The sequence below is a fragment of the Bactrocera tryoni genome, chromosome 1 (genome assembly GCF_016617805.1).
Source record: "Bactrocera tryoni isolate S06 chromosome 1, CSIRO_BtryS06_freeze2, whole genome shotgun sequence".
Classification (NCBI taxonomy): Eukaryota; Metazoa; Arthropoda; class Insecta; order Diptera; family Tephritidae; genus Bactrocera; species Bactrocera tryoni.
In genome coordinates, this window is record NC_052499.1 from 55,041,888 (window position 1) to 55,067,065 (window position 25,178).

Below are 25,178 nucleotides of genomic sequence, written 5' to 3' on the forward strand. Positions count from 1 at the left end.
TAGCAGTAAGTAAATAGAAACCGCCTACCTAAGCGTAAAAATTTCTTAAACGCTGAGCGTTAAATACCAAATCTCCAGTGATGGAATCATAGTCAGCTCTGTGCTGCTCTATCTGCTCAAACTGCTCACATGGATGTGGAATTTCACAGTCACGACCATGTGCTCTCTGCAGCCTTCACCCACAAGCGCGCTCAAGCGGGTTTTCGGTGTAGAAGAGCGTTCGACGTGATTCGGCCACTGGAAAGGGCAGCATTTAGTGCGCACAATCTCTATTCGGTTGTGGTGCTTGCTTTTTGCCACACAAACATTTCAGCTCAACAGCGTAAGTGACCAGCGGTTAGCAGTTGCCAACCAGCAAAACTATCTTTCACTTCATTTTCGGCAATCAAACGAGGCTAACGCATTTTTATAAGTCACTACTTTTAGAGCGTGGCATTTATAACTATACTTGTCTGAATTCTTGCTCTCATATACATACTTACTTACAAATGTATAAGCATAATTAAAAATAAATATTTGCTTCAAATAACAAGTGTAATTAAATTAATTATTATTCTGCGCATTTGAGGTGGTAAATCAATTACAATATTTACACACCGTGATCTCGCAGATATATTAAATATAAAAAGTGTGTCTAATACCGTGTTGAGTCAACCGAAAATAATTCATGGTGACTTTAACCCCGTAGGACGCATACACGTGTTTAAGAGATTTGTCTTATGTAGCTTAAACTGTAAACTAATTGCTATAATACCTTTGATTTTAATTGACATAAATATGCGCCTGAATAAGCTTAATTCAATTGCAATTGAACAATCAACATTCTTTGAATAGTATAATTGATTAATTCTATTTTGCTAGAGCGTAGCATATCTTGGCCACGTGGTAAAATATGCTTTTGCTACTCACATTGCTTCGATAAAAGCTCGGACGGACAACAATCTTTAAGCGTGAGCTCCAAAATGTTTTAGAAATTTAGAGCGCATACATACATACATATGTATCTACAAATATTATGTACTTACATACATACATATTTATTTGTGAGTTTAATATTTATTTAATTGTTAAAAAGCTAGTTGTGGATTACAGATTATAATTTATACGCTTAATTGTATTTGTTAATTGATAATTCGCTTAATAACCTTTTAGGAATGTATGTATGTAGTTTTACTCGTATTATTTATTTTTTATTCTTGGTTGTGGTTTTAAAATTACAATGAAAGCGTATAAATCTATACTCATGTACTTATATACATATGTGCATATATCTATGAACACAGGTGCCATTAAAGCAGCACCTGTGTAACAACATGATCATGAAAACCAAGCAAGCCCTTTTGCAGCATTGTCCATATTTTCAGCCAAGCTTCATACTTATTAGTAAATGCAAGACTTCAATGAATCCACATGCACAGTTTCATATTTATTATATTCTTTTAGCTTAAGCAATCAATAGAATTGAATATCGCCTGCTTTTTAGATGCTCTATATACAGATTATTTTGTACATATGGTTGTACATAGCCGGAACCTCTCATTATGAAAATTTGAGCCTTCAAATCCTTTTCTAATGAGAAAAACAACCACATTAATATATGTATGTATGAAATTAAATGAATAAAATAAAGTAATTACCCAGTACAAGTAAGCTGAAACAGGGTAATAAGTTATTTTCTTATTACATTTACGCAAATCATTAATTAAAGTATTTAAAAATGTTTTAATTCACCCAGAAATAATACTATTTCATAAAAAAAATATATATAATCTTCTTAATAATTACTTTGAAGCCTTAATAAGATGTCTTACACACCCAAACTTCCATGTCTTGAATATTAAATTCGCTTGCATCAGTACTTATGGTGGAATAATCATTATCGGTAATTAAGTTATAGCAAAAATACAATAGTCATTAGCTTTCGCACTCACCCAGTGGGAAACCACTCAGGAATACGGTGTATATTGCAATACTCCTTAATATGCTATGTTGCTTGCATGGACAGCTTTCCTCTTTTCAATTTCTCGCCACTTTGAACTTGATATATTTTTACAATAAGTCTTTAAAACACTCCTCCAGTCGTTCACAAATTCACTTAACACACACATTTTAAATAAAAACTGCAATAAATCTTCACTTTTTCAATTTTTACACAAAGAACACTTTTTCTTACAAATTTGCATGACAAATTGAAATTAATTATCTTCTCGTTTGTCAATTTCTTCCTTTTTATCATAAAAAAGGGCGCAATTTCTATTCCACCTGACGTCCTATATGTAGTGCAATAACCCTGTACGAAATATTAATCTAAGTACTGAGAGCTTTCGATAAATATCTTCAATAAAAAAAGACAGACTTGTGGTACTTCTTAAGGAAACTAAAGACATCTAGATATATAATTTTGTCAATGTGTTGTATTATCTGTAGTCATTTTTTGTATTTAAATAGTTGACTTTACTTCTAATATGTATTTTATTCGAAATCAAAACAAGTAATATCGATTGTTATCGATATATTAAATTTTATAAAAATTAATTGATTGAACAACAAATCTAACACTTACTATTCGAAGCTTTCATACATAGAATTATTTTTATTTTATTTTAACTAATCTAATCAATACTATGCCGAATTACGCAATTGGTTAGTAATACCGTATACCGTAAAATATATATCGTTTAAGGTATGGCGTCTAAATGTCAATTATAACAATGTGGCAACGTCTCACATCTGGTTAAACAGCTGACCAAGTGTAAAATATTTGTTGCACGCTTTCTCCTAAACATAATTAATCGTTTTAAACTAGGTGGTTATTAAATAAATATTTGTATTAAATGTGAGAACGTCTAGCTGCTGCCTCCAAAATGTCTATAGAATATGCTAATCTCTGTTCAGTGGTGGTGAAGCAGGTATTCGGCGAAACAGTGCAAATTGTTGCAGATTGTTTATTCTGTGCAGTCTCACGCACATTGCCGGCTATCTTAAAAACAACAAAACTATCACGTAAAGAGGTAAGATAAATTGTCGCTATTGCATGAAAAATAGAGGTTTATTTTTCTTGAGTTATAATAAGCAAAAAATGTGTATATTTATTATTTAGGTGTCCCTTGCATTGGCGGTGCTTATTAAATATCAACTGGTTGTGTTTATACCTTGCGAATCAAACCCATTCTTGGCGGAGTACTCATTGAAGCGTGAAGAGATTTTCAACATATTACGTTATCCAGGGTGTGTATGACACATTGTTATTTATTTTCTTTATTCAACTTGATTATTTGCTTTCCCTAACAGTTATGTGCAATTGATTCATACAAAGTATGGGGCAGTTGGTGCTGCCATTGCAGAGGAGCTACTGCATGGCGGTCCTCAAACCGCTACTAATGTGCTGCTCAAATGTATAGCCAGCTCAGAAGTCAAGGAAAAAGTCGACACCTATCGTGACAATTTCTTGACTATGGTAAGCGATAATTATTTAATACGTTTACCGCAGCTGATAACTGGCGAAGAGGAAACTATACCGAAATTTCAAATTGATGCTTATCAATACTTTGTGCCACCAGATATAAATCTACATTTCATCGCACAAGTGCAAGCTGGCAAAGAAAATGTGGAAAAAGCTGCAGATGCAGGCATTTTTTGGCATTTAAATTTCAGTCGTTTCCATCAGGATTTTCGGGATGCCGTAATGATCGGTGCTATAGAGAAGAAACTTGGTGCTAGCACTGGTGAATGCTTTAAGTTTATACTGAAACAGATGTATGAGCGTACAGATCCCTGGCAAAAGGTTTGTATGATATATTATTATTTATAAAAGTGTATTTAATTTTTTATGTTACAGGAATGCTCGAACCCATTCACACTAGCCGAAATCAAGCAATTGATTGAGAAGAAATCAAACAACCTGGATTTGATTAAACATTTGGATCAATACGTCACGCTTATAGGTGTGTAGTGTTTATTATGTTATTGTTATTATTTATAACATTTAATTGCATTATATTTCAGCTGATGATCCCTTATGTTTCATACGCAAGGTCGGCGATATGGGCGGTGGCCAATATGTCGTAGATTTAAATCGCGCTTTCGAGGAATTAACGTTGGCTTGGTTTGGGCATGTCATAACCGAACGTTATGGCTCCAAGGCGTCCCGTATATTTCGCATTATTTACATGAAGAAATTCATCGAGCAAGAAGAGTTGCAAAAGGAGGCGATGATACCAGCGCGTGAGGCGAAATTATTGTCGTACTATCTATTCCAAGATCAATTTATACAAATAAAAACGATTAGAAAAGCGGGCGGTGGTGGTACGGGACCTGCTAAAGCCTTCTTCTTGTTCCACTTCAAGCCCAGACAGGTAATTATACGCTGAACATAATACTATACATGTATATTAATTTTGCCACGAAACGTATGACTCCCAGAGAGAAATGTCGGAGAGCCTATTAAATAAATATATAAATGATTAGCAGGACGAGCTGCGTCCATTTAGACGTTTGTATATCGATTTGAAATTTCACACACGTCCTATTCAAGCCAAAAAGTTGCTCTTTTGTGAGAAATGTGAATATCGGACCGCTATATCACAGCTGCCATACAAACAAAACGATCAAAATCAGATCTTTGTATAGAAAACTTTTTTTATTTGACAAGATATCTGCCCGAAATTGTATATGTATTATTTTCTAAGGCAATGCTACAATATTTGAATAAATTTTCCAGATCGCGCCACTATGTCATAGCTGTCATACAAACTGAACTCTCATAATTAAGTTCCTGCATGGAAACTTCTTTATTTGTGTTTAAAGTTTTTCGCTATTTAGTCTCCTTTAATTCTCTATTTTTCCAGAGCGTGCGCATGGTCTTAAATGTTTGCTACAAAGCTTTATATAACACAATTGAGCGCTCCAATTTCGAAAAGTCCGAGCATAAACGCTTAATTGAGAAATCACAAAAGTTGGACAGCATTGTTGCAACAATGAAGGAGCGTGGTGAATCAGCCGAATATATTGACGAGGTATGTACTGTTATATAATAAGTATTAATTTATATGCTTACTGAACTTTTTATATACTTTCCTTACGCAGATACTCGAAACTTTGACGCCGCCCGAGAGAGAGATACTGGAAAAGGTGAAATCTCGTCTCAAGACTCTCTCGAAAGCTGAAATAACCTTAGATAGTAGCATATTTCTATTACAAATGTATCTGTTTCACACGAAAGTGCCAACGACACTTTCAAATAAAGACAAGAAATTAATGTAAAAATACGCGATTTTTGTTTAAATTTATTTTTATGTATAAAAAATGTAATTGCCATTTTATTTTTAACAAAATTTGGACTTAAAGTTTAAAATGATAACTTAAAGCACTGCAACAGCTGCAGAAATCTGACTATATACAAATGAAGGAAAAAAAGTTGTAAAAGTACAGAAACTCGTGTATAAATATATGTGTGTGTGTTCGTATAAACATACAGACATAAATATTGTAAATGCACTGGTCATATGAAAACTTGTAATGTTGTGTAATAGTACTTACATGCTAAACTACAAATATTATTGCTAATTTTAAACTAAAACTAAATTAAATTAAACTTTTTTACGATGCAATGAATCGCAAATGAACGAGCTACTGTAGTTAGCTCGCTGAAATTGGTGACGAAAGTGATGTGTTGTGTATGATAGAACTTCAACATTTTAATAAATTTATTTGTTTACGTTTCGAGCGTCACGTGCAGTTACTTAAGGGGCACACCGATGGTGAATTGAAAAAAATAATCTATTTTGTTCATAATTCGATCGGTTATACTTTTGAAAATAACATACAAATCACTATAAATATATCTGTATGTTTTCTCTTTAGCTATCCATACAATAACCTAATTTGATCTGATCAAAATTTTTTTTAACAAAGTCCAATAAGCTCTTCATTTGTTGGAACGGTCAGCCTTTAGCCTGAACGATCAAAATCCAGGATCATTCATTTGAAATTTCACGAAATTTGTCAGGATATAGTTTCCAATGCAACGGTTTAATCTCCAAAGAAATTGTTCAAATCGGACCGCTATAGATCAGTCCGGAATGACCGTCGGTGATCATGTGTAACTCAAAAATTTTTTAATATTTTTCTGAAAAAAAATTTACTGTGTATTCTTTAAATTTGTTTCAAATTTCAAAACAGCTGTTTTTAGGCTGTCACACTAGGGTGCCCCTTAAAACTTCAACTGCAGCGAACTTCTATTACTTTTGTATGTATGTATGCTGCTTTTGTGACATAATTATGTTATGGTTTATGGCATTATGAACGAAATGTTTTTTGTTTTTGTAAGAAATGCATGTATATAGCGGTGCACCGTTATTTATAAATATTAATGGGAATTTTGTGTGACTACATGGCAGCACCGTTAAAATGCTCATACATATAATCCCAAAATTGTTGTCGCTCTGACTCCGGATTACTGCGCATGTTCAGATTAACGGAAATATCTAAGTAATTAATATCTTCCATCACAGTCTGTGGATTTATGGGCGTCCAGTTGGTGGTCAGCATTGTGTCCTCCACATTTTGCGGCGTTGGATTGCTGAGTTGTGATTATATAGCATAGAAACAAGTGTTAAATATATATAAAACACACCTTACGGGTGATCCAAGTAGAGGCACATTTTTCAATAGTCTTTTTCTGACAGATTTGAAAGATATAAACTTCAAAAAATAAATGACAAGGAATGTTCTTTTGAAATATAATAAACATTTCCCACTAAATTTGAAGTTTCTATGCTTTTTCTTTAAAAAGTGGGGAACCTCTAATTGGATCACCCTTCATTTGCATATTTCCACTGGCACTTACCCATATTTGGCGAAATTGGTCCACATGCGCACCATGCGATTCTTCACGAGCACCTCGGTTGAGCGCGGATCTAGGCTCAAGTTGAAGAAACCGAATTTGAATAAGTAACCCATTTCGTCGCCATGACACACGCCGGGACGCGTCAGACCCAGCATGCGTTTGTACAGTCCCAGCGCGCCGTCGTACGAGAAACGGTACATATAAACAGGCGCGCTGCCGTATTTGGCGTGATTGCGCGCAGTCTTGCGTATGCCCTGCAGGAACATCAGATCCGTGAGGAGCTGTAAAAAGCATGCAAATAATATTGAGTTCAATGGACTCGTGATTAAAGGAAAAGTCGTGTTACGCACAGCAATCATTTCGTCCACGGACTCAATGCCCACTTGCTTGTTGCCCAAATAGAATTGACGTATGTCGCGTGTGACGCGCTCACGGTCGTCCGTGACATTCAGGTCACGTGGCACCATGCGAGCGAAATCATTCTCGATAATCTCCAGCAGTTTTGGATTCTTACGTAGTCCTTTCGAAAAAAAAGAAAACAGTGGAAGCATTGAGCACATTTCACTCGCATTTTTGTTGTTTTTACTCACTTCGTATGAAAAGCATGGCTTCGTGTGTATTGTAGCCCGTCATGTACGGCACATTGCTATGGAATCTGTGTTGTTGGTACATTTCGCTGGGATGCTGTGTCATGAAGGGCTCTTCATAGTATACTTCTCTACCACCTTCGGCATTCCAATAACCTTCCACCACGGGCACGAACGGCAAGCCGATATTGTTGCGCGAGTCCTCAACGGTAAGTGTTGTGGGCGCAGCCTCCACCAGTTTCATAGCGGGCACGCGTCGCAGAAATTCCAAAATCTCATCCGTATCATTGGCACCTACATAACCTAGGTTGGCGGCCAAACGGAAAGCGCGTTCCGACGAGCTGTCGGCCATCGACCAAGGATTCAACGCTGAACCGCTTTGTGAGATGGCACGGTGAAACAGACCTTTTGCGAGTGGCGAGAGTAGTAGCATTTGCACGGACGAAGCGCCAGCAGATTCACCGAAAACTGTGACTTGTTTTGGATCACCGCCGAAAGCGGCGATATTGTCGCGCACCCACTTCAAGGCAAGCACTTGATCCTGTGACAAATATTTTTTAATAATTTTTTTCAAAAATATGCCTTCTTTGCTTACCTTCAAACCCTGATTGCCCGGCGCATCGGGACCTGCAGTCAAAAAGCCTAGTGGACCCAAGCGATAGTTAAGTGTGACTAAGACAATATCCTCCGCAACCAAGTAGTCGGGGCCATATAGGAAAGTGTTGCCAGAGCCGAAGGAGTAACCGCCGCCATGTAGCCACACCATAACAGGCAGCTGTAGTTCACTGCAGTGGAAAGTGGATGGCGTTAAAAACAGAGTTAATTTAGAAGAGTTTGAGTAATTATATATCTCATGTAAGTAATATATAAAAGATTCTTCAATGAAATCATCGAATTTCCACTAAAATCATATTTGGCCCACTCACTCATCCTCTCTGGGTAGTCGTGTGGTGAAAACATTGAGAAATAGACAATCCTCGTTGCCTTTGAATGTGTCCAGTATCATATTCTTGTGCGGACAGCTGTTGCCCTCACGTGACGCATCGCGCACACCTAACCAGGGCTTTTCAGGCGCTGCCGCACGGAACCTGAAATGCAAATGTATGAAATTTTTAATGTCAAGAGATTTTTGGTATGCTCAAGTGGTGACTTTACCTCCTTGCACCAATGGGTGCCTCGCCATAGCGTATGCCCTTGAAGCTGTAGTAGCCACCGCGTTCACCGGATCTATACTTCTGAAAGCGTCCACGAATTTTGCCCAATGAAGTTTCGATTACAACATTTGTGTCCTTCTGAAATAGTTTTAGACATCGAAAAGTTTTAGTAAAATTTAGAGTGAATTTATGCTTAACCAGAGAATTCTGATCTCTTTTTTCGGCATAAAATATAAATTTTGATGTAAAAAGGCCTTTTGTGACAATTGATTCAACATCAACTGATGATCAACACGTCAATAAAATAAAGGAATTGGTGCTTAAGAATCGATGATTAACAGTCAGAGATCTTACTGTCATCGTGGGAATATCGAAAGAATCAGTGCAACCCCTTTTGAAAGATTTGGGCCTAAGAAAGGTGAAAGCACGATTGGTTCCAAATTTACTCATTTTTGTTGAAAACTGCGTCGCGTTAAGGCCTGTGAAACAATTCTTACCGACTACCAGGATGTCATGAAACGTATAAATTCCTGGCGATGAGTCTTGGTTTTATGCTTACGACCCAGAAACAGACCATCAATCGACCAATTAACGTGGCAAAGGTAAACCGAAGTCGAATAACCACCAAAGCAGGTCAAAAATTAAGGTTATGTTGAGAGCTTTATTCGATTGTCGAGATTTGGTGCTCTCCTAATTCATTCCGACCTGCATTCTGTCAACAAGAAATGCTATTTCAGCTTTATGCGTCGTTTGCGCGAAACTATTCGTAAAACTAGGCCAGAATTATGGGCCGACAAGAATTTTTGGAAAACAACCCATAAGTGAGAGGTTTTCTGCGCCAATTTTCATCGACGTTTTCGTGCCGCAACCATTGTATGTCGCCTGATTTAGCTCCGAGAGACTTCGTTCTATTCAGCACTGCTGTTTCGGGTAGAATCTTTTTGATTTCATATTTTTGAAGACATCAAAGGTGAATCATTATGCGCATTGAAGTCTATTCCGGAAATTTACTTTAACAACTCTTTCGAGGATTGGAAAAACGTTGGGCCAAGAGGGATAACTTTGAGAGAATAACATGGATTTTAAAGAATAAATTAAGAATTTTAAAATGATAAATAAAGTCTTACTATTTTTTGCTTATAGTACTTTACTTTGATTTTCAAATAAAACTATAGAAACAACTTCGTTTAAAAACTGAGTAAAATCTGGAGTTTTAGTTCGTAACTCAATTTTATCTCTTCTTGATATCACCATATTTACATAACAAAATAAAATTTGGCGCGCCCTGCAATTTTGTGAAAGTTAGTAGGTCAATTATAATAATGCTGCTCATTCTTAGACGAAGCTCTACCCACCATTAAACCAGCAGGTGTTTTCGGCTTAAAATTCTTGCTACCTTGACTGACTTTAATATGGAAATATGAGAATTTAATGTATAACGTGAAGGCCAACCACAAATTTTCAGCAAGAGCTTTTAGGCAAACTGCTTTATTACAGTCTTGTGAAAAATTTTTCAATTTTGAAAGAGAATTCTTTCCTGTATTTTCGGCAACATTTTTATTTTATTTTCTCACCATTTTAAATAGAGATTTTAATCAAACTATGATTAGAAATTGCTACAGAAATCTTTTACTCCGGTGCCATAGAATTTCAATGATTTCAATATGATTTCAGAAGAGATGAACATTAACCGTGATGAATTTTTGAACAAAGGATGGCCGATATTTTGTGACATTATCTTATCACTTCGGCCTCGATAAGACTTAACCCTGGCGGTTCTCTCTTCGACTTTTTAACAGAACGTTTTTACTGAAAAATTCACGAGAAGATGCAGAATGTTTCATGAATACATTAGGTGCCACCATTATAGTTAAGTTCTTGTGAGCCCATGAGAAAAAAATGTTTTTAATTTTAAGAAAATGTCTCCAACTAACTATTTAGATCTTCTAAAGGTGGAAAAATAAAAAGTAAAAGTTATTTCAATTCTTTACGGCAGCTAATTTGTGCCGTCAGAAGTTCAGTTAAATCTAAATCAGCTGCAAAATTTTTCAACGCGACTGTGTTGATGTTAAAATTCTTGACTTAATCGGCACAAGGCAACGAACTGCCGAAAATATGTGGTAAGCAACAGCTGCTGATGTAGTGCTCGTGGTTAGAGCGACATTTTAAACTTGCAACTTGAACAGCATTTTTGGCTAACGGTGTCAATGCGCCTAAAACTCATTCTCATGTGCACTTGTGCCTAAGCATTGGTTTATACCCTTGTTTGTTCTTGCGAGCCATAGATTGCAATTAAATTTGACGAACGATATAGCCGAGTGGGTTGGCATGTGAGTACAGATTGAACGTTTCTTCTAAAAAACGGCATAAATAATACGTTAACTTCGCTTCCACCAATGTTATACCACCCCTCACGAATACAAAATGTTCCTTGATTTCAAACGGTCAGTTTGTATGGCAGCTATATGCTATAGTAGTTCGATCTGAACAATTTCTTAGATATTGTACCTTTGTTTTGAAGAATCTAACATATCGTGAAGATATTTTCATGAAATAAAAAAGTTTTCCAAAGAAGAACTTAATTGTGATCACGCAGTTTTTGTGGCGGTTATATGCTAAGTGGTCCAATAACGTAAGTTTCGACAATCATAAGTTAGATGGCTGATCAAAGATAGCACGTGGTATATGTAGTCCTTTGTGAAGTCATAGAAAAGAAGAACTTCCGTTTTCGAACTTATAAATTAGCAAAACGCTTGGTAGCTAATACAAATTAGCATAGGCTGCTTCCACTTCCGCCAGTTTGGTGAGATGTGTGAAGATAAGCGCTCCCAAATGTTTAAGTCTTGACCTTTAAAACGTGGGACAGTCTAGAAGGAAGTGTTCCGTTGTTTCCACCTCATCTTCTTCCATACAGTTTCTGCAGATGGCGTCTGATAAGATTCTTAACCTTACAGCATGAACGCCAATATGGCAATGGCCTGTTAAACTCCCACAACATAGCGATTCCGCTATGGCCTGGCACTCACACCAGTCTTATCACAAATCCACCCGAACATATTAATAGCAAGGTTAGGCACTCCTCGACCAACCCTTAAGACACTGTTAATGAGTTCAAGACTAGTAACACCGCTCTGTTATCTGAGTGAATGGTCACTGCTCTGAAAGAGGCTGCACTCCGGAGCATTAAATCTACTGCTACCTTAATGGCTACAACCTCGACTTGGAAGACACTGCAATAGTCAGAATGTCTGAAGCTGGAGTTGATAGAGAGCTGTTGACAGCAAAACCCTGCACCAACCTTTCCCCCAAGCTTTGACGCATCCGTGGAAAAGCTCACTGCCCCGGTCCTCCAACTGCCTCTTTCCACCCACAACTCCCTCATCGGTATATGTGAGCAGAGAAGGAGCCGCTGGAGTTCGGTTTTGAAATTAATGCACCACATATGCTGATGAGCGCCGCCCGTTGAGTTTCTTTGCAAGTGTGGTCTTTTCTAGAGTCCTCGAGAGGGTTTGGTTGTTTCTCACTAGCTTACTGGCTTAGTCTCCGTTACATTCATGTTTAAGAATTTCTTAACTTAAAGATTTATGTAAAAAAGTTCACTTGAGCCTTACTCTATTTTTACAGTTGACAAGTCCATTGCACAGTTAGATCTATGCGATACTATTGTTAAAAACTGGGTTGATGGAATCTGCAAAGGTTACTATTGAAAGGTCTTTCAAATTACTCTGCCACAGCTAATGAAGGGTTTTTGTATGAGAACTAGTTAAGGTTTGTCGCAGGTTTTTGATTTCAGTTGGCGGATAGTAAGGAAAAATTCAAAAAATATCCATTATATAATATCATTTATGCAGTCCTACCGAGAATGGAATATTGTTCAAAGATTTCCTAAAATTTCATTTGATGAGCAAGTTTTCTAAATCTGAAAAAATTCGTATTCTTCAAGGCGTTTCTTTAATTCTAAAAAAATATCAATCAACGTCACAATCGACAGCCGAAAGCGTTACAAGGTTGCATCATAGATTTTAGCCGCCCACTAGAACCAAACCCATTACTGCTAACATGTTTGCACGCACTGCGAACAACAAGTGCAGACACAAGAGTTATGAATTGCCACCAATTATGTGGAAGTTGCTCCTCAATTTCAATTTCTTATGTCGAAAATGTCAATTTTAACGACCGTCACACCTCTCTGTCGGTTTGCGTGCTTTCAGAATTGCCAAGTGTGTCAAGCAGCAGCAGCCAATCAACCAGCTACGCTTAAAAAATATTCTCAAACGATTGGAGTGACTTGGCAATTGCCTAAAGCACTTGTAAATATACACACTAGAGCGGATCGATTCTTTTTCCATTAAATCGCGGATGCTGGGAATATTCTACCAATTATTCTGAATAACTTTGCGTGTGGGAATATAGGTCTAAAACTGGTATCAAGCCAGCGAGTTTTAAGGCGAAGTTTAAAATATCTGAATAAACGCTTGTATGGGGGATATGTTATATAGTTTTTCAATCTGACCAATACCAAAAAATGATCATTAGAATATGAAAATGCGCCTACGTATTAAATTTCATTTGGATATCTCAAAAACAGGTGCACAAATTTTTATAATACCTAAAATTTCCATGTTTTTTTGGCTCGCTGTAAATCGACCCGCCCTAATACATACATAGTATGGGTATATATTATAGAAATTCAGCTATAATTTAGCAGCAAATTTACTTGGTTGCGAATTTTTCACAACTCATTCGTTGTGTGCCCACTTTTTGTCGTCATTATTCTGTGGCGAAGGTCACTGTTGCCGTTGGAATGCCTTAATGGCTCCAACGGGTTCGTTTTTGTCGCTAGCATGCGGTTGCGGTTGATTTGTAATGCTTATTGCGAATGGGCATTTTCACACAAATGCGGAATATGCTTCTTGACGATTTCCTCAGACCCCTTTTTCTTCGTTTTCATTTTGATTCTGTAATATTGTATTTACTTACGCGTAGCGAGCGCACCACCTCTTGAACGACGCGCATCGCACGTGACGGAAACAGTTGCACCAGCGAGTTGGGATGCGATGTTAATGTCTTCCATGCGGTTGACTCCTGCAAAGTCGAAATATTTGTGATTACAATACTGCAAGATCAGGTATTACAAGCATGCATTTCGATATTATAATAATTAAATGACTTATGTATGAGATAGTAGATATATTTATAATTTTTATACTATTGGAAGATGATGTTAAAGAGTATAATAGTTTTGTTCACTTAACGTTTGTTTGTATCACCGAAAACTAAGCGAGATAGATAAAGGTTTTATATATACAAATGATCACGACATAAACGGATCATTGCCACGCCCATAAAACGCTATTAATCAATAAATTGGAGCATACTCTTGTAGAACCCCCAGCGGTGATCTAGTGACTGATGCCCAGAGCATAGTGAAATCATGTAGACAACACTTCTCCAGTTTGCTGAATGACAGTGAAAGCAGATGGCGCACTCGATTCCCCAAGCGATGACGATGGAACAGATGTTCCATTGCCGACCATGAAGAGATTTGAAGAGCAAGTACCCGTCTGAACAACAACAAAACGGCGGGTCGGCCGATGAATTGCCAGCCGAGCTATTCAAATACGGCGGCGAAGAACTGATAAGGAGAATGCAACAGCTTCTTTGTAAAATATGGTCGGACGAAAGCATGTGCAGTCCATGTAAAGGGAGACCCCTCAACCTGCGCCAGCTGCCGTGGGATAAGCCTCCTCAATATTGCATATAAGGTTCTATCGAGCGTACTGTGAGAAAGAATAAAGTCCACCTTCAACAAACTGATTAGTCCTTATTAGTGTGGATTCAGGCCTGGAATATCAACAACTGAGCAGATATTCACCATGAGCCAAACCTTGGAAAAGACCTGTGAAAAGAGGATCGACACACACCTCTTCGTCGATTTTTAAGCTGCTTTTGACAGCACGAAAAGGAGTTGCCTTAATGTCGCTATGTCTGAATTTGGTATTCCCGCAAATTTAATACTGCTGTGAAAACTTACAGTACCAAAAGCTCCGTCAAAATCGAGAAGAACCTCTCCAAGTAGTTCGATACAAACAGATATTTCAAACAAGGCTCTCTATCATGCGACTTCTTCAATCTACTACCGGAGAAAATACTTCGAGCTGCAGACCTAAATAGGAAACGTACAACCTTCTATAAGAGTGTACAGCTGCCACCGTACGCCTATGATATTGTTATAATTGGTCTCAACAACCATGCTGTTAGTTCTGTTTTCTCCAGATTGGATAAGGAAGCGAAGGGTATAGGTCTGGTTGTTAACAAGGACAAGATTCGCGACTTGGCTCCCACGTCACTGTTGACAGTAATAACTTCGATGTTAACAACACCTCGAAGTTCAACGCAGGATAACTATTGCCAACAGGTGCTACTTCTGACTGAATAGGCAATTGAGAAGTAAAGTTCATGCTCGAGGAACAAAGACCAAATTCTACAAGTCACTTGTTATCCAATATTGCCTGTACGAGCTTTACGCGGTATACAACGACAGTGAATTAAGAGGCAGCGGCTACGCTGTCTAGGTCATGTCGTTCGAATAGATGCAAGCACTCCAGCTATTGAAGTATTCATCGCAATATCTGCCGGGGGCAGCAGAGGAAGAGGAAGACCTCCATTCCGTAGGAAAGACCAGGTGGAGAAGGACCTGGATACAGTTGGAATCTCTGCTTGGCGCCAAACAGCGACTGGCGCTGTTATAAATTCGGCTATAATCGCGTAAGCGGTGTCTACGTCAATACAGAAGAAGAAAACATATCTTCCTCATAAGTCTATATCCCCCAAATTTACACAAAACAATTTTTTAACCTTTTTTACGATAGTACGAAAATAGGCGAAATTGGATGATAACTCTGCCCAATGAAGTGAAGCCCTTTCGCTCCATTTTACAATATTGCCGACATCTGCACGTATTTAGAGAGTATAAAATGTTCGATTACGCCCGAACTTAGGCCTTCTTTTACTTTTTTTAGTTAGCGCGAGTTCTTAGAATCACCGTCCCCCGTTGAGAGCTTTTTGAAAAAAGTGATGTCAGCGATTGGGCCAGGGGGCCTATTCTGTAACTCGATTCGAAAAACAATTTACTCGAATTCGGATTTTTTATATTCTGTAACTCGATTTTCGGATTTTCAAGCCAATTTTCGAATAAAATATTCGTTAGCTTTTGAGTTGTAGAAAGCAAAAACGAAAATTGTACGTATTTGTTCTGGCACAGGGTGGCACAACTTTCGCATAATGATAAAGTAGATCCGAATTTCGAATAGAATACATTTTCGAATCGATTTACAGAATAGGCCCCCAGTAGTTGCAATTTGGTATCAAAATATCATCATATAGGTTTTTATACATATACTTGTATAGGTAGGTAGGAGTGCAGCCCTATCGGGCTCAATTAGCCTTGATGTGCCATTTTGATATACTTGTATACTCAGAATGTTTTTAATAAAGAATGAAAACGGGAAATTCAGTTCTTAAAGAGGGACATAGACTGGCCTAACCCCTTATGTTATGTCCGTTTTTGAGATATCTAGACCACATGCGCTTGATCATATTTACAACCATACGAAATCGGACTTGTCACTTTTTTTGTTTTTTAATAAACTTTTTTCGAGGATCCGATTTTAACCCTTATAGCATTTGTCATGTGAGACTAACTGGAAAATGTTGTATACTATTGAAGGAAGCAAAATACTCATAGTTTTACTTTTTTAGTAACTTACATACATGTTATTATTAATAACAATTTTAAAATTTGCTCAAATTCGAAATTCGAAGTCAAATCTTTGGATTTTTGGTAGCAAACTGCGAAAACCGGAAAATTCATTTTTTTTTACTTATGACTCAATCTGGCCAATATATTAGTTTCAGGCATAATCTCCACTGGTAACTGGTAGTTGACTTTATGCTGCATTGCATGCATGTAATTAGATAATTGTCTCTTTCGAAACTAAAAGCTTACTGCAACGGTAATTATCGAATTCATGGTTTATAGCGGTTTTTGCAAACTTAACCTTGACATTAACTAATTCAAATTAAAGCTACTAGATTACATATCAAAAAACAATTATGCGATTCGCATTCAATAAAATTTTATAATTGTCATATAAAAGTGCGGACATGGCGTATGAGTAACCAGCAATTGCAATTAGAGTAAATGGTTTGCTATGAATTGTATGTTATGTATGTATGAATATGCATACATACATATGTATGTAACGGTATCTATGTGCTGTTTATAAAAAATGCCAACCAGTCAGCTGCTGCAACTCGTACTCGTACATACATACATACATACATAGTACATACACTAATATGTCGCAAAGCCTGTATGATAACCTCAATAGTGTTTTGTTGCGTCTGATTGAGTTAATTGCTTGCCGGCTGGTTTACAACTGTTAATGACTCGCTGTATAATAAGCTTACGCTTAAAGATCAGCAAATAAAATTTTGTCTCGTTTGAGCCGCTTTGTACTCCAATTAAAATCTCACAAATATTGCTAAAATCTTTTACCGTTGATCTCAAACGCTTCGTTCACTGCGCTTTGCCATTACAACTTCATTTCATAAATGGCGAAAATACTGGTTTTATATATGCACATACATACATATGTATGTTTTTCCATATGTATATGTGTACATACATGCCTTCATATATACATAAATATGAAATACTAATATCTATACAAACTTTCATACATACATACGACTATATATAAAATAATAATAAGTACATTTGTGCATTTCTATGAAAAAACGAAACGTTTATTCACAAATACATGCAACCATCCTCTAATTTTCTCACATTGCATGTCACACAATTCTTCTTCGCTTGCATGTCGCACTTCTTTTTATCGCCTTTACGCCGTTTACCTCTTTACCAAATTAAAAATTTTCAAGTTCAACTTCAGCTGTTAAGCGTTGTTGGACATCAGGTTTGGTCATTTACATTGTTTAAGTATCATGAATATGCAATGCATGCATATATGTATGTATGTATGTAGGTGTGTATGCGAACTCGTGCACTCAAAGAGCCCTGCAGACTTCCGAAGTGTAAATGTTTTGCTTTTATCAATGCTATACACAAGCATTCGCTGACGCTTCGGTAAACGCAATTTTTTATCAAAATCGCTGAAGAGTCTTTCCGCATATTTTGATAAAGTGTCTGTGCTTTTCCACAATATTTCGTAAACGAGTTCAATATAACTGAACTCAATAAGTAATGTCTTTGAACTTTAGTTGTAGAAATTTGCATTTAGCATACATTTTTTCCATAAATCTTTGACCTGGAAGTGGGCACACATTAATATTATCTAAATAGATGCATGTTTTGTTCAATTTGTGAATTTAGTTAGTTTATTCAAATATTATATTATTGGTGTCGCATTAAAAGCGAATTTAACCATCGCAGCTGTTGAAAAGTCTTCATTTTAATTTTTTCAATTAGCCTTCTAATATTGGCTAAGTCGATCTTACAGCCAAAATTGCATAAAATAGGAAAATTATTTAGATATCCATTTCCTCTTATATATGTATGTAAGTACATACATAAGTAGATTAAGTTCTTAAAAACCCTTGAATATCTGATGATAATTTAGCAAATGTTTAAGTAGCTCTAAAATATTGACGATCAAAATGGTACGTATTTGTTTATTTATTTATTAGTATAGGTATAAAAAAATAAGTTGAAGTTTGATTAGAAATACGAAAAGACTTTTTCGACTACCCAATATAAAGAAAAGGCGAAAGATTTATTCGACAACTGAAGAGAAGCCAGAGAAGGACCTGGCTTCGCTTGGAATATCCAATTGGCGCCACGTAGCGAAAAGAAGAAACGACTGGCGCGCTGTTGTTAACTCGGCTATAATCGCATAAGCGGTCTCTACGCCAATTAAGAAGAAGAATATAAAGGAAACAGTTTGGGCATGTTTTCAGAACGACATCTGCAGCCGTTACTAAGCAGAAACTTCGTTATCAATTTTTAGTTCAAATATTATTAGACCATTTCCAGCATACTCTTAACTGCAAGAATGCACTAAGCACACAAGAAGACAAACTCTACCTAAACTTGATCTGGGTTCCCGGCCATAGGGACATTTTCGGCAACGAAAAATCAGACGAGTTGCCAAGGGCAGAAGCTTTACTAAACGAATCCGAGACAGAGTGATATACCAAGCCCGCTAGGATCAATCAGAGAGAATGTACAATTCAACAATTAGCAAATAATAGATGGAAAACTATAACAAAATGCAATATAACTAAACAGATATGGCCCACATATAACAAGAAAAGAACTAACGACTTATTAAATAGGTCCAGGAACAGTATCTATAGGCAAACTGCTACTATAACAGTGCATTGGTCATTTGGAGAACATGCATCCAAAATGGGTATGCGCTACAACAACATCCGCCGAGGCTGCAAACTAGTAGGGAATAAGGAAACAATCTTCCACTTTCTCTGTGAATGCCGAGCCCTATCGCAGATCAGACACAGAACACTCGGAATCCATCAAGCACCAAACGTTGAATGGATGTCTGCAAAAAGCATATCGGACATTAGTAGCTTCATTGAAACCACAAAATGGTTTGAAAGAGAAGGTGAAACGTGAAAGCAATAGCATAAATGTCCACGACAAGTGCACCAAAATAGCACAGCTAGTGCTAATTGAGCCCGAAATACAACAGGGCTGCACGCCTACCTACTTAGACCATATAGGGGTTTAAAAAGCTGCCAGTTGATCACTGTCGGTACATATGTGTAGGTACTTCGTAATCTTGAAAAGACCAATAGAGTAAATTCTTATGTTTTGTAGTTAGATCTAACTTTCGAAAAGCAAGGAATACATAAATCACATATGCCAAATGAGCAGAAAATAGAAAACAGTGAAGGCTATTGACATTTAAAACAGTCTGTTACGAAGCAAAATCCAAAAACAATTAATCAATGAACTGATTTTTGGGATGAGCGTAAAATAAAGTTGATCGAGACAGCTGCCGCTGGGACAGATCCTTTATGCATGGGTACCGCGCATGATTAAAATCGAAACAATGGGATAGTTTGGGACTACAGTGACCTTTCCTTGTTTTTAAATCTGAATACTCGCACGATAGAAACCTTTGAGACGCAGTCCTATTTTCAATGAAAAGATAAATCCTACAACAAAAATGGCAAGCTTTTATCCCCTAAGAATGAACCGTGTTAAAAATTCTTTGAAACAAAATAGCGCATCTCAATTGTAAACTTTGGCCATTTTTGTTTCATTCTTCAAATGTCTCATTGGCGACATCGCTAAGACACGACACAGTTTCCTATACTTCCTCAACGATTCAACAGGTTGTCAGTTACTTCCTAGATTAGTGTGTATAATCTTTTTATCTTCGTATAAAGCTTGATTTTAATGTCAACTAAATTGTTTGTTTGCCAGTTTTTTGTTTACGACGTTAAGAGTTTCTTTGACAACTTTAACCATGAAAAAAATTACCAAAATGTTTGCTTGACATTTTGTGTATCTAATAGAATCACAGTGATGGCACTACTTTAAGACGAGCACAAGTATTTGAGCGGCACAAAGCATCCAGTGAAGGTCGTAAAGTCATCGAAAACTTGCCTCTTCCGACTCGTCCATCCATCTCTGTTACTGACAATAACATCGTTAAAGTTGAAGTAACAGTGCTATAAAGCCGTCGTGTTGGCCTGATAGAGATAGCAGATGATCTCAACATTCCTTATGTATCGCCTCAACACATTTTGGTTAATGTTTTGGGTATGAAGCGTATTAATGCTGGACTCGTACCAAAAGACTTGTATGCATCGCCTCACTCTAGTATGATTGAGACTGACTTTTAGGTCAAACACGAAGCAATAGTCATTGGTCAGCCACTGTATTCGCAGATTTGGCTCCCTGTGACTTTTTTCTATTTTCGAAACTGAAAATTCCATTGGCATTGAGTGAATTGAAGACATTAGAACCCATTTGCTATAGGCCCTGAAGACCATCCCACATGAGGCTTACCATAAGTGTTTTGAAAAGTGGATTAAGAGTTGGCATACGTGAACATGTTGTTTTTTATCAGTTCAAGTAAATATGGATTCGATAACACGAAGTAGGTAATATTACATCTGTATCTCTGGAAAGTAGAAATGTTACTTTAATTCCATATGGTTTTCTGCGTGATTGAAAAGCAAAGCCATCATTAGGCCCTTGATTGTGCCCGACGGTAACTCAATTTAGCCTTATCTAGCAACACAGTATTTTTTTTAATATAGACTATTTTTCACCCCAACTGTCCAATGTCTCTTAAGTTGGAGTATTGAGAACAGTCGAGTATAGAGGCTGAGGGCGAGGTATTTAAAGAGATAAACCATTTTTTCACTTTTTAAGTGTAGGTAGCCTGTGATGACCCTTACAATATTACTAAGCTCTCTTTTGCCGAGTAAAAGAGATTTGATCTATCTGCCTGAGGCTTTTCTATAGAGTTCACTGTTTAAAATAAGCTTTGAAGAAATTGAATTTTCTGGAACAGCTTAGGGAAATTATGTTCCTAGCTGCCCCCGACTGGCCCAACTCGTCTGCCTTTTCGTTCCCTCTTATGCACATATATATCCCTTAGAAAAAGCCTGCTTCGGTTCCTATTTCACCTTTTGATCCATCATTGTTGGATATTTGGTAGACAACACGCAAACACATTTGCCTTTTATTTATTTAATAATTATTCAAAATTATTAGATGCCATGTATTTGCCAAAAAAATAATTTCAAAAATCACTTGTCTCAGGTGTCATCAGCATAAAAAGTAATCACTGAAATTAATTTGTCAATTAAAATGTGCATTTAACAACTATTAACTGAAGAAACACCCCAATATGTAAGCTTAAAAGTTGCATAATGCGTAATTTAATTCTTCAAAGTAACTGTATTTAGTAAAGTGAAAACCGACCTAAAACTTTAGCCATTTGTGCATCATAAACAGATGCATTAGTTACTGCATAATTCTCTAATATTAAAAAAAAAAAAAAAAAAATATGAAAGCCATTTGACGCGCACTGCCACTTCCGCATTGTCTGAAAAAAAGGTTTGATACAAACGCCAAGCGCAGCTCACAGACATGCTGAAACATGAACAATGAAGCGCAGCGCCACCAAAAGCGCAAATCAACTTTATTACCGCCAAAGCTAATGTACAACAATAAAAATAACAATAACTAATAATAATAATAAATGAATGCCAGTTGCTTGCTGTTGTATTTTTTGTTGTTTGATTTGCTGCAACGCGTGCGTGGCAAAGAAAACATACTGACACATACATTTCCACATACAATTTTGCATACTTTCCCGGTTAGACATAAAAATGCGCATCTGTTGCATATGCCCTGTAGGAAATTCAAAAAATATAGAGAGACGTGTGGTTCATAACTGAGGTAATTTCGCCGAGATCGTACTAGTTCTCATGCACAAAGCTGCAGCACACTGTGGGCAAAATATAGTAAGACTTTTTCATTTAAATTACGCTCGATTGTTATTGAAGTGTGGGTTCGATTACCTAATTAGGTCTGTTTCGATACTAAAAGAGATACAAAATATAAAAAATGGAGAAGAAAAATAAACTTTGTAATGTTCCTGATAGAAATTTTGTATACTAAATCTCGTTTGAACCAGTTAGGAGGCTAGTTAAGGGATATAAAAACTCGCTTAGAAGTTTTCAGTGTCAGAGATAAATTTTGGATCCAAAACTAAGTCTGCCAAGTAAGCTTCTGTCTTTTTGCTTTAGCATCTTATCATGCTAATTGTTATTAGCAATGCGTGGTACTATTATATGGAAGGTGGCAATGTTTATTACCTTGCCAACTGTTTTGATAATATGGGATGAAGTCAAAGGTATTCTTTCACAGAGTTTGCTAGAGATATCTCCTGTAACTTAAGAGAAACTTGTGATAAATCCATTTCGGATAATATTACCATTAGTGACCACTTAAAAAAATGATGAAATTATGATATTTCTGTGATGTACAGTACCTTTTCGGTAACATAATTGGTGACAGACAATGAAATTTGAACAGAACTGGTCCATTTAAACTGCACGCTTAAATCGACAAACATTTTTATACTCTCGCAACAAAGTTGCTAAGGAGAGTATTATAGTTTTGTTCACATAACGATTGTTTGTAAGTCCTAAAACTGAAAGAGTCAGATATAGGGTTATATATACCAAAGTGATCAGGGTGACGAGTAGCGTTGAAATCCGGATGTCTGTCTGTCCGTCCGTGCAAGCTGTAACTTGAGTAAAAATTGAGATATCGTGAGGAACTTGGTACACGTATTTCTTGGCTCAAAATCGGCCCACTGCCACGCTCACAAAATGGTGAAAACCGAAAACCTATCAAGTGTCATAACTAAGCCATAAATAAAGATATTAAGGTGAAATTTGAGTACCAAATTTTGGCATTAGGAGCGGCTATATTTGGAAATTAATTTTTTTTGAAAGTGGGCGTGGCCACGCCAACTACTATTTTTTTGTACATATCTTGTAAACTACATAGCTATGTCAACCAAACTCTATAGAGTCGTTTTTTTAGGCATCTCCATACCCAGTTCAAAAATGGAAAAAATCGGATAATAACCACGCCCACCTCCCATACAATGGTTATGTTGAGAATCACTAAAAGTGCGTTAACCGACTAACAAAAACGTCAGAAATACTAAATTTTACGGAAGAACAGGCAGGAAGAAGCTACACCCAGGCCTTTTCTAAAAATTGAAAATGTGCGTGGCGTCGCCCACTTATGGACCAAAAACCATATCCGTGGGAACTAAATTAGATATATTTCATATGAAATTCGGTGTAAAATTATTTTGTTCGAACCACCTCATGATGACTTGTACGGTAGGTAGATGAAATCGGCAGAACATCCACGCCGGCGCCCAAGTATAACGCTATTTTGCCCTAATTCCAGAGAAACTTGTGATAAATCTATTTCGGATAATATTACCATTAGTGACCACTTAAAAAAATGATGAAATGATGATATTTCTGTGATGTACAGTACCTTTTCGGTAACATAATTGGTGACAGACAATGAAATTTGAACAGAACTGGTCCATTTAAACTGCGCGCTTAAATCGACAAACTTGTTTTCCCTACATTGATACACACATTTTTATGTTCACGTTAACGTTGATCTCTATATGTCTATATGTCATACTTGTAAAGTGTGTGTTTAACAGCTGTTTGTTTAGGGCGAGAAATGCTTGTTTGGCGAGTTTTATCATCACGGCTATGAAATCGTTGAAAATGTTTCAGTTTAGGATATCTATTTTATCAAGAACACAGGTATGCATTTGAGTAGTCAAATCATTCAGTAAAACTTTGCTCTTGCAAGCCGCCGATCCATCACTGTTAATGACGATAACATTTAAAATTTGAAAGAGCTTAAAAATCGTCGTGTTGGCCTCAGAAAGATATCAGATTTTGGTTAATATTTTGGATATAAAACGTGTCAATGCTAGACTCATGCCAAAGCTCAAAATCTTTTGCTAAACGGCGTCGATGACTGGCAAAGTAGCTGATGACCCTATATTTATCAAACGTGTCAATACTGGCGACGAGTTGTGGATTGACTTTCGAAACTGTCAAGGAGCCCAGCGAAAGGCGCTTCAAAAATGAGCCGAATCCAAGAAAAACCAAAATTTGCTGAAGATACTAAAAGCCGCGTCAGCCGAGGATTATTACAAGCGTAAAGAAAATTGGATTAAACATTAGAATGCTTGCATTGGCTCAAAAGGAGCCTATTTTAAAGGCGATAATAAAGATTTGTATTAAATTTTATCAATCCGGCTTAAATATAAATAGATGGTAAATCACATTTTTAAGTCCACAGTGGCTTTCATGGGAAAACCTCTCAATATAGTAATAAAGTTAAGTGCACTAAACTTGAACCGGTTAGCAATTAATGCTCTTAGCCCTGCAGGGTCATACAGACGCACGCGTATTTACCTCCAAAGTGTTGGTTGCCGCGCGTGCTGCCACAATGGCTGCTGGCATCAGTTTCGCTTTGAGCCTTGTGATTCGTCGCGACGATTGTGCCCGATCGACAGCAGCATTTATTGTTGTTGTTATATATGCCGGTATTTTTCTAGTGCGCACAGCTGCTCTTGTTACAATTGTTGTTGTTGTTGCGGTGTTCATTGCACCCGCCGTACCAATTCTAGGTTGCTCATACGCCGGCGCGACGCTGCGCTCTACCGACACTGGCTGAACTGTTGTTGTTGTTGTTGCATCTGTTATATCGTTACTTCCTCGTTGCTCGGTCGTTGGCACTGTTATGTCGCTTTCGGTTGGTTTTGAACTCATTGTTGTTGTTGTTGTTGTTGTGCCAATTAGCATCAACTGTTCTGTGATTTGCGTCAAATTGGCTTCATGCGCCGCCAGCTTTCGCTCCAATCGCCGGCTGGCATTCTGCAAGGCAATGGCGAACACAATGAGACCACTCGCCGCCACAATGACAACGGCCACAACAACAAAGTCAGCAATGCAACGGTATTTCAT

General features: G+C 37.1%; 2 protein-coding genes and 1 long non-coding RNA gene across 3 annotated transcripts in view; 1 reads left to right on the forward strand and 2 right to left on the reverse strand.

Annotated features, from left to right (window-relative positions):
• The window catches only part of LOC120767087, an 87,219-nt gene extending 84,751 nt beyond the window's left edge, over positions 1–2,468 (reverse strand). The window contains exon 1 of the long non-coding RNA XR_005704650.1: positions 1,816–2,468. This is a non-coding gene — a long non-coding RNA (uncharacterized LOC120767087). The remainder of the gene's footprint in view (positions 1–1,815) is intronic.
• On the forward strand, positions 1,840–5,267 carry LOC120767085 (DNA-directed RNA polymerase III subunit RPC3). The gene is made up of 8 exons (XM_040092956.1): positions 1,840–1,882; positions 2,684–3,011; positions 3,101–3,228; positions 3,292–3,784; positions 3,839–3,944; positions 4,006–4,355; positions 4,848–5,015; positions 5,086–5,267. Exons 2-8 carry the CDS (start codon positions 2,865–2,867, stop codon positions 5,260–5,262), a joined length of 1,569 nt encoding a protein of 522 aa, XP_039948890.1. The 5' UTR covers positions 1,840–1,882; positions 2,684–2,864; the 3' UTR covers positions 5,263–5,267.
• Positions 5,268–5,953: 686 nt separating this feature from the next.
• LOC120766542 (esterase E4) lies at positions 5,954–25,178 on the reverse strand. Its single transcript, XM_040092119.1, has 9 exons — positions 24,627–25,178; positions 13,569–13,673; positions 8,590–8,726; positions 8,361–8,522; positions 8,030–8,219; positions 7,438–7,975; positions 7,198–7,367; positions 6,848–7,128; positions 5,954–6,580 (listed from the first exon to the last, which is right to left on the reverse strand). The coding sequence occupies exons 1-9, from the start codon at positions 25,176–25,178 to the stop codon at positions 6,388–6,390; spliced, it is 2,328 nt and encodes a 775-aa protein (XP_039948053.1). The 3' UTR covers positions 5,954–6,387.

Excerpts from the sequence above, each read along its gene's own strand:
- LOC120767085 (XM_040092956.1), top strand. The coding sequence starts at position 2,865 with ATGTCTATAGAATATGCTAATCTCTGTTCAGTGGTGGTGAAGCAGGTA. Across the intron at positions 3,785-3,838 it reads GTACAGATCCCTGGCAAAAG|GAATGCTCGAACCCATTCAC; the intron begins GTTTGTATGATA and ends TTTATGTTACAG. Across the intron at positions 5,016-5,085 it reads CAGCCGAATATATTGACGAG|ATACTCGAAACTTTGACGCC; the intron begins GTATGTACTGTT and ends TTCCTTACGCAG.
- LOC120766542 (XM_040092119.1), bottom strand. The coding sequence starts at position 25,178 with ATGAAATACCGTTGCATTGCTGACTTTGTTGTTGTGGCCGTTGTCATT. Across the intron at positions 7,368-7,437 it reads AGCCATGCTTTTCATACGAA|GACTACGTAAGAATCCAAAA; the intron begins GTGAGTAAAAAC and ends TTTTTTCGAAAG. Across the intron at positions 7,129-7,197 it reads CCGTGGACGAAATGATTGCT|CTCCTCACGGATCTGATGTT; the intron begins GTGCGTAACACG and ends TGCTTTTTACAG.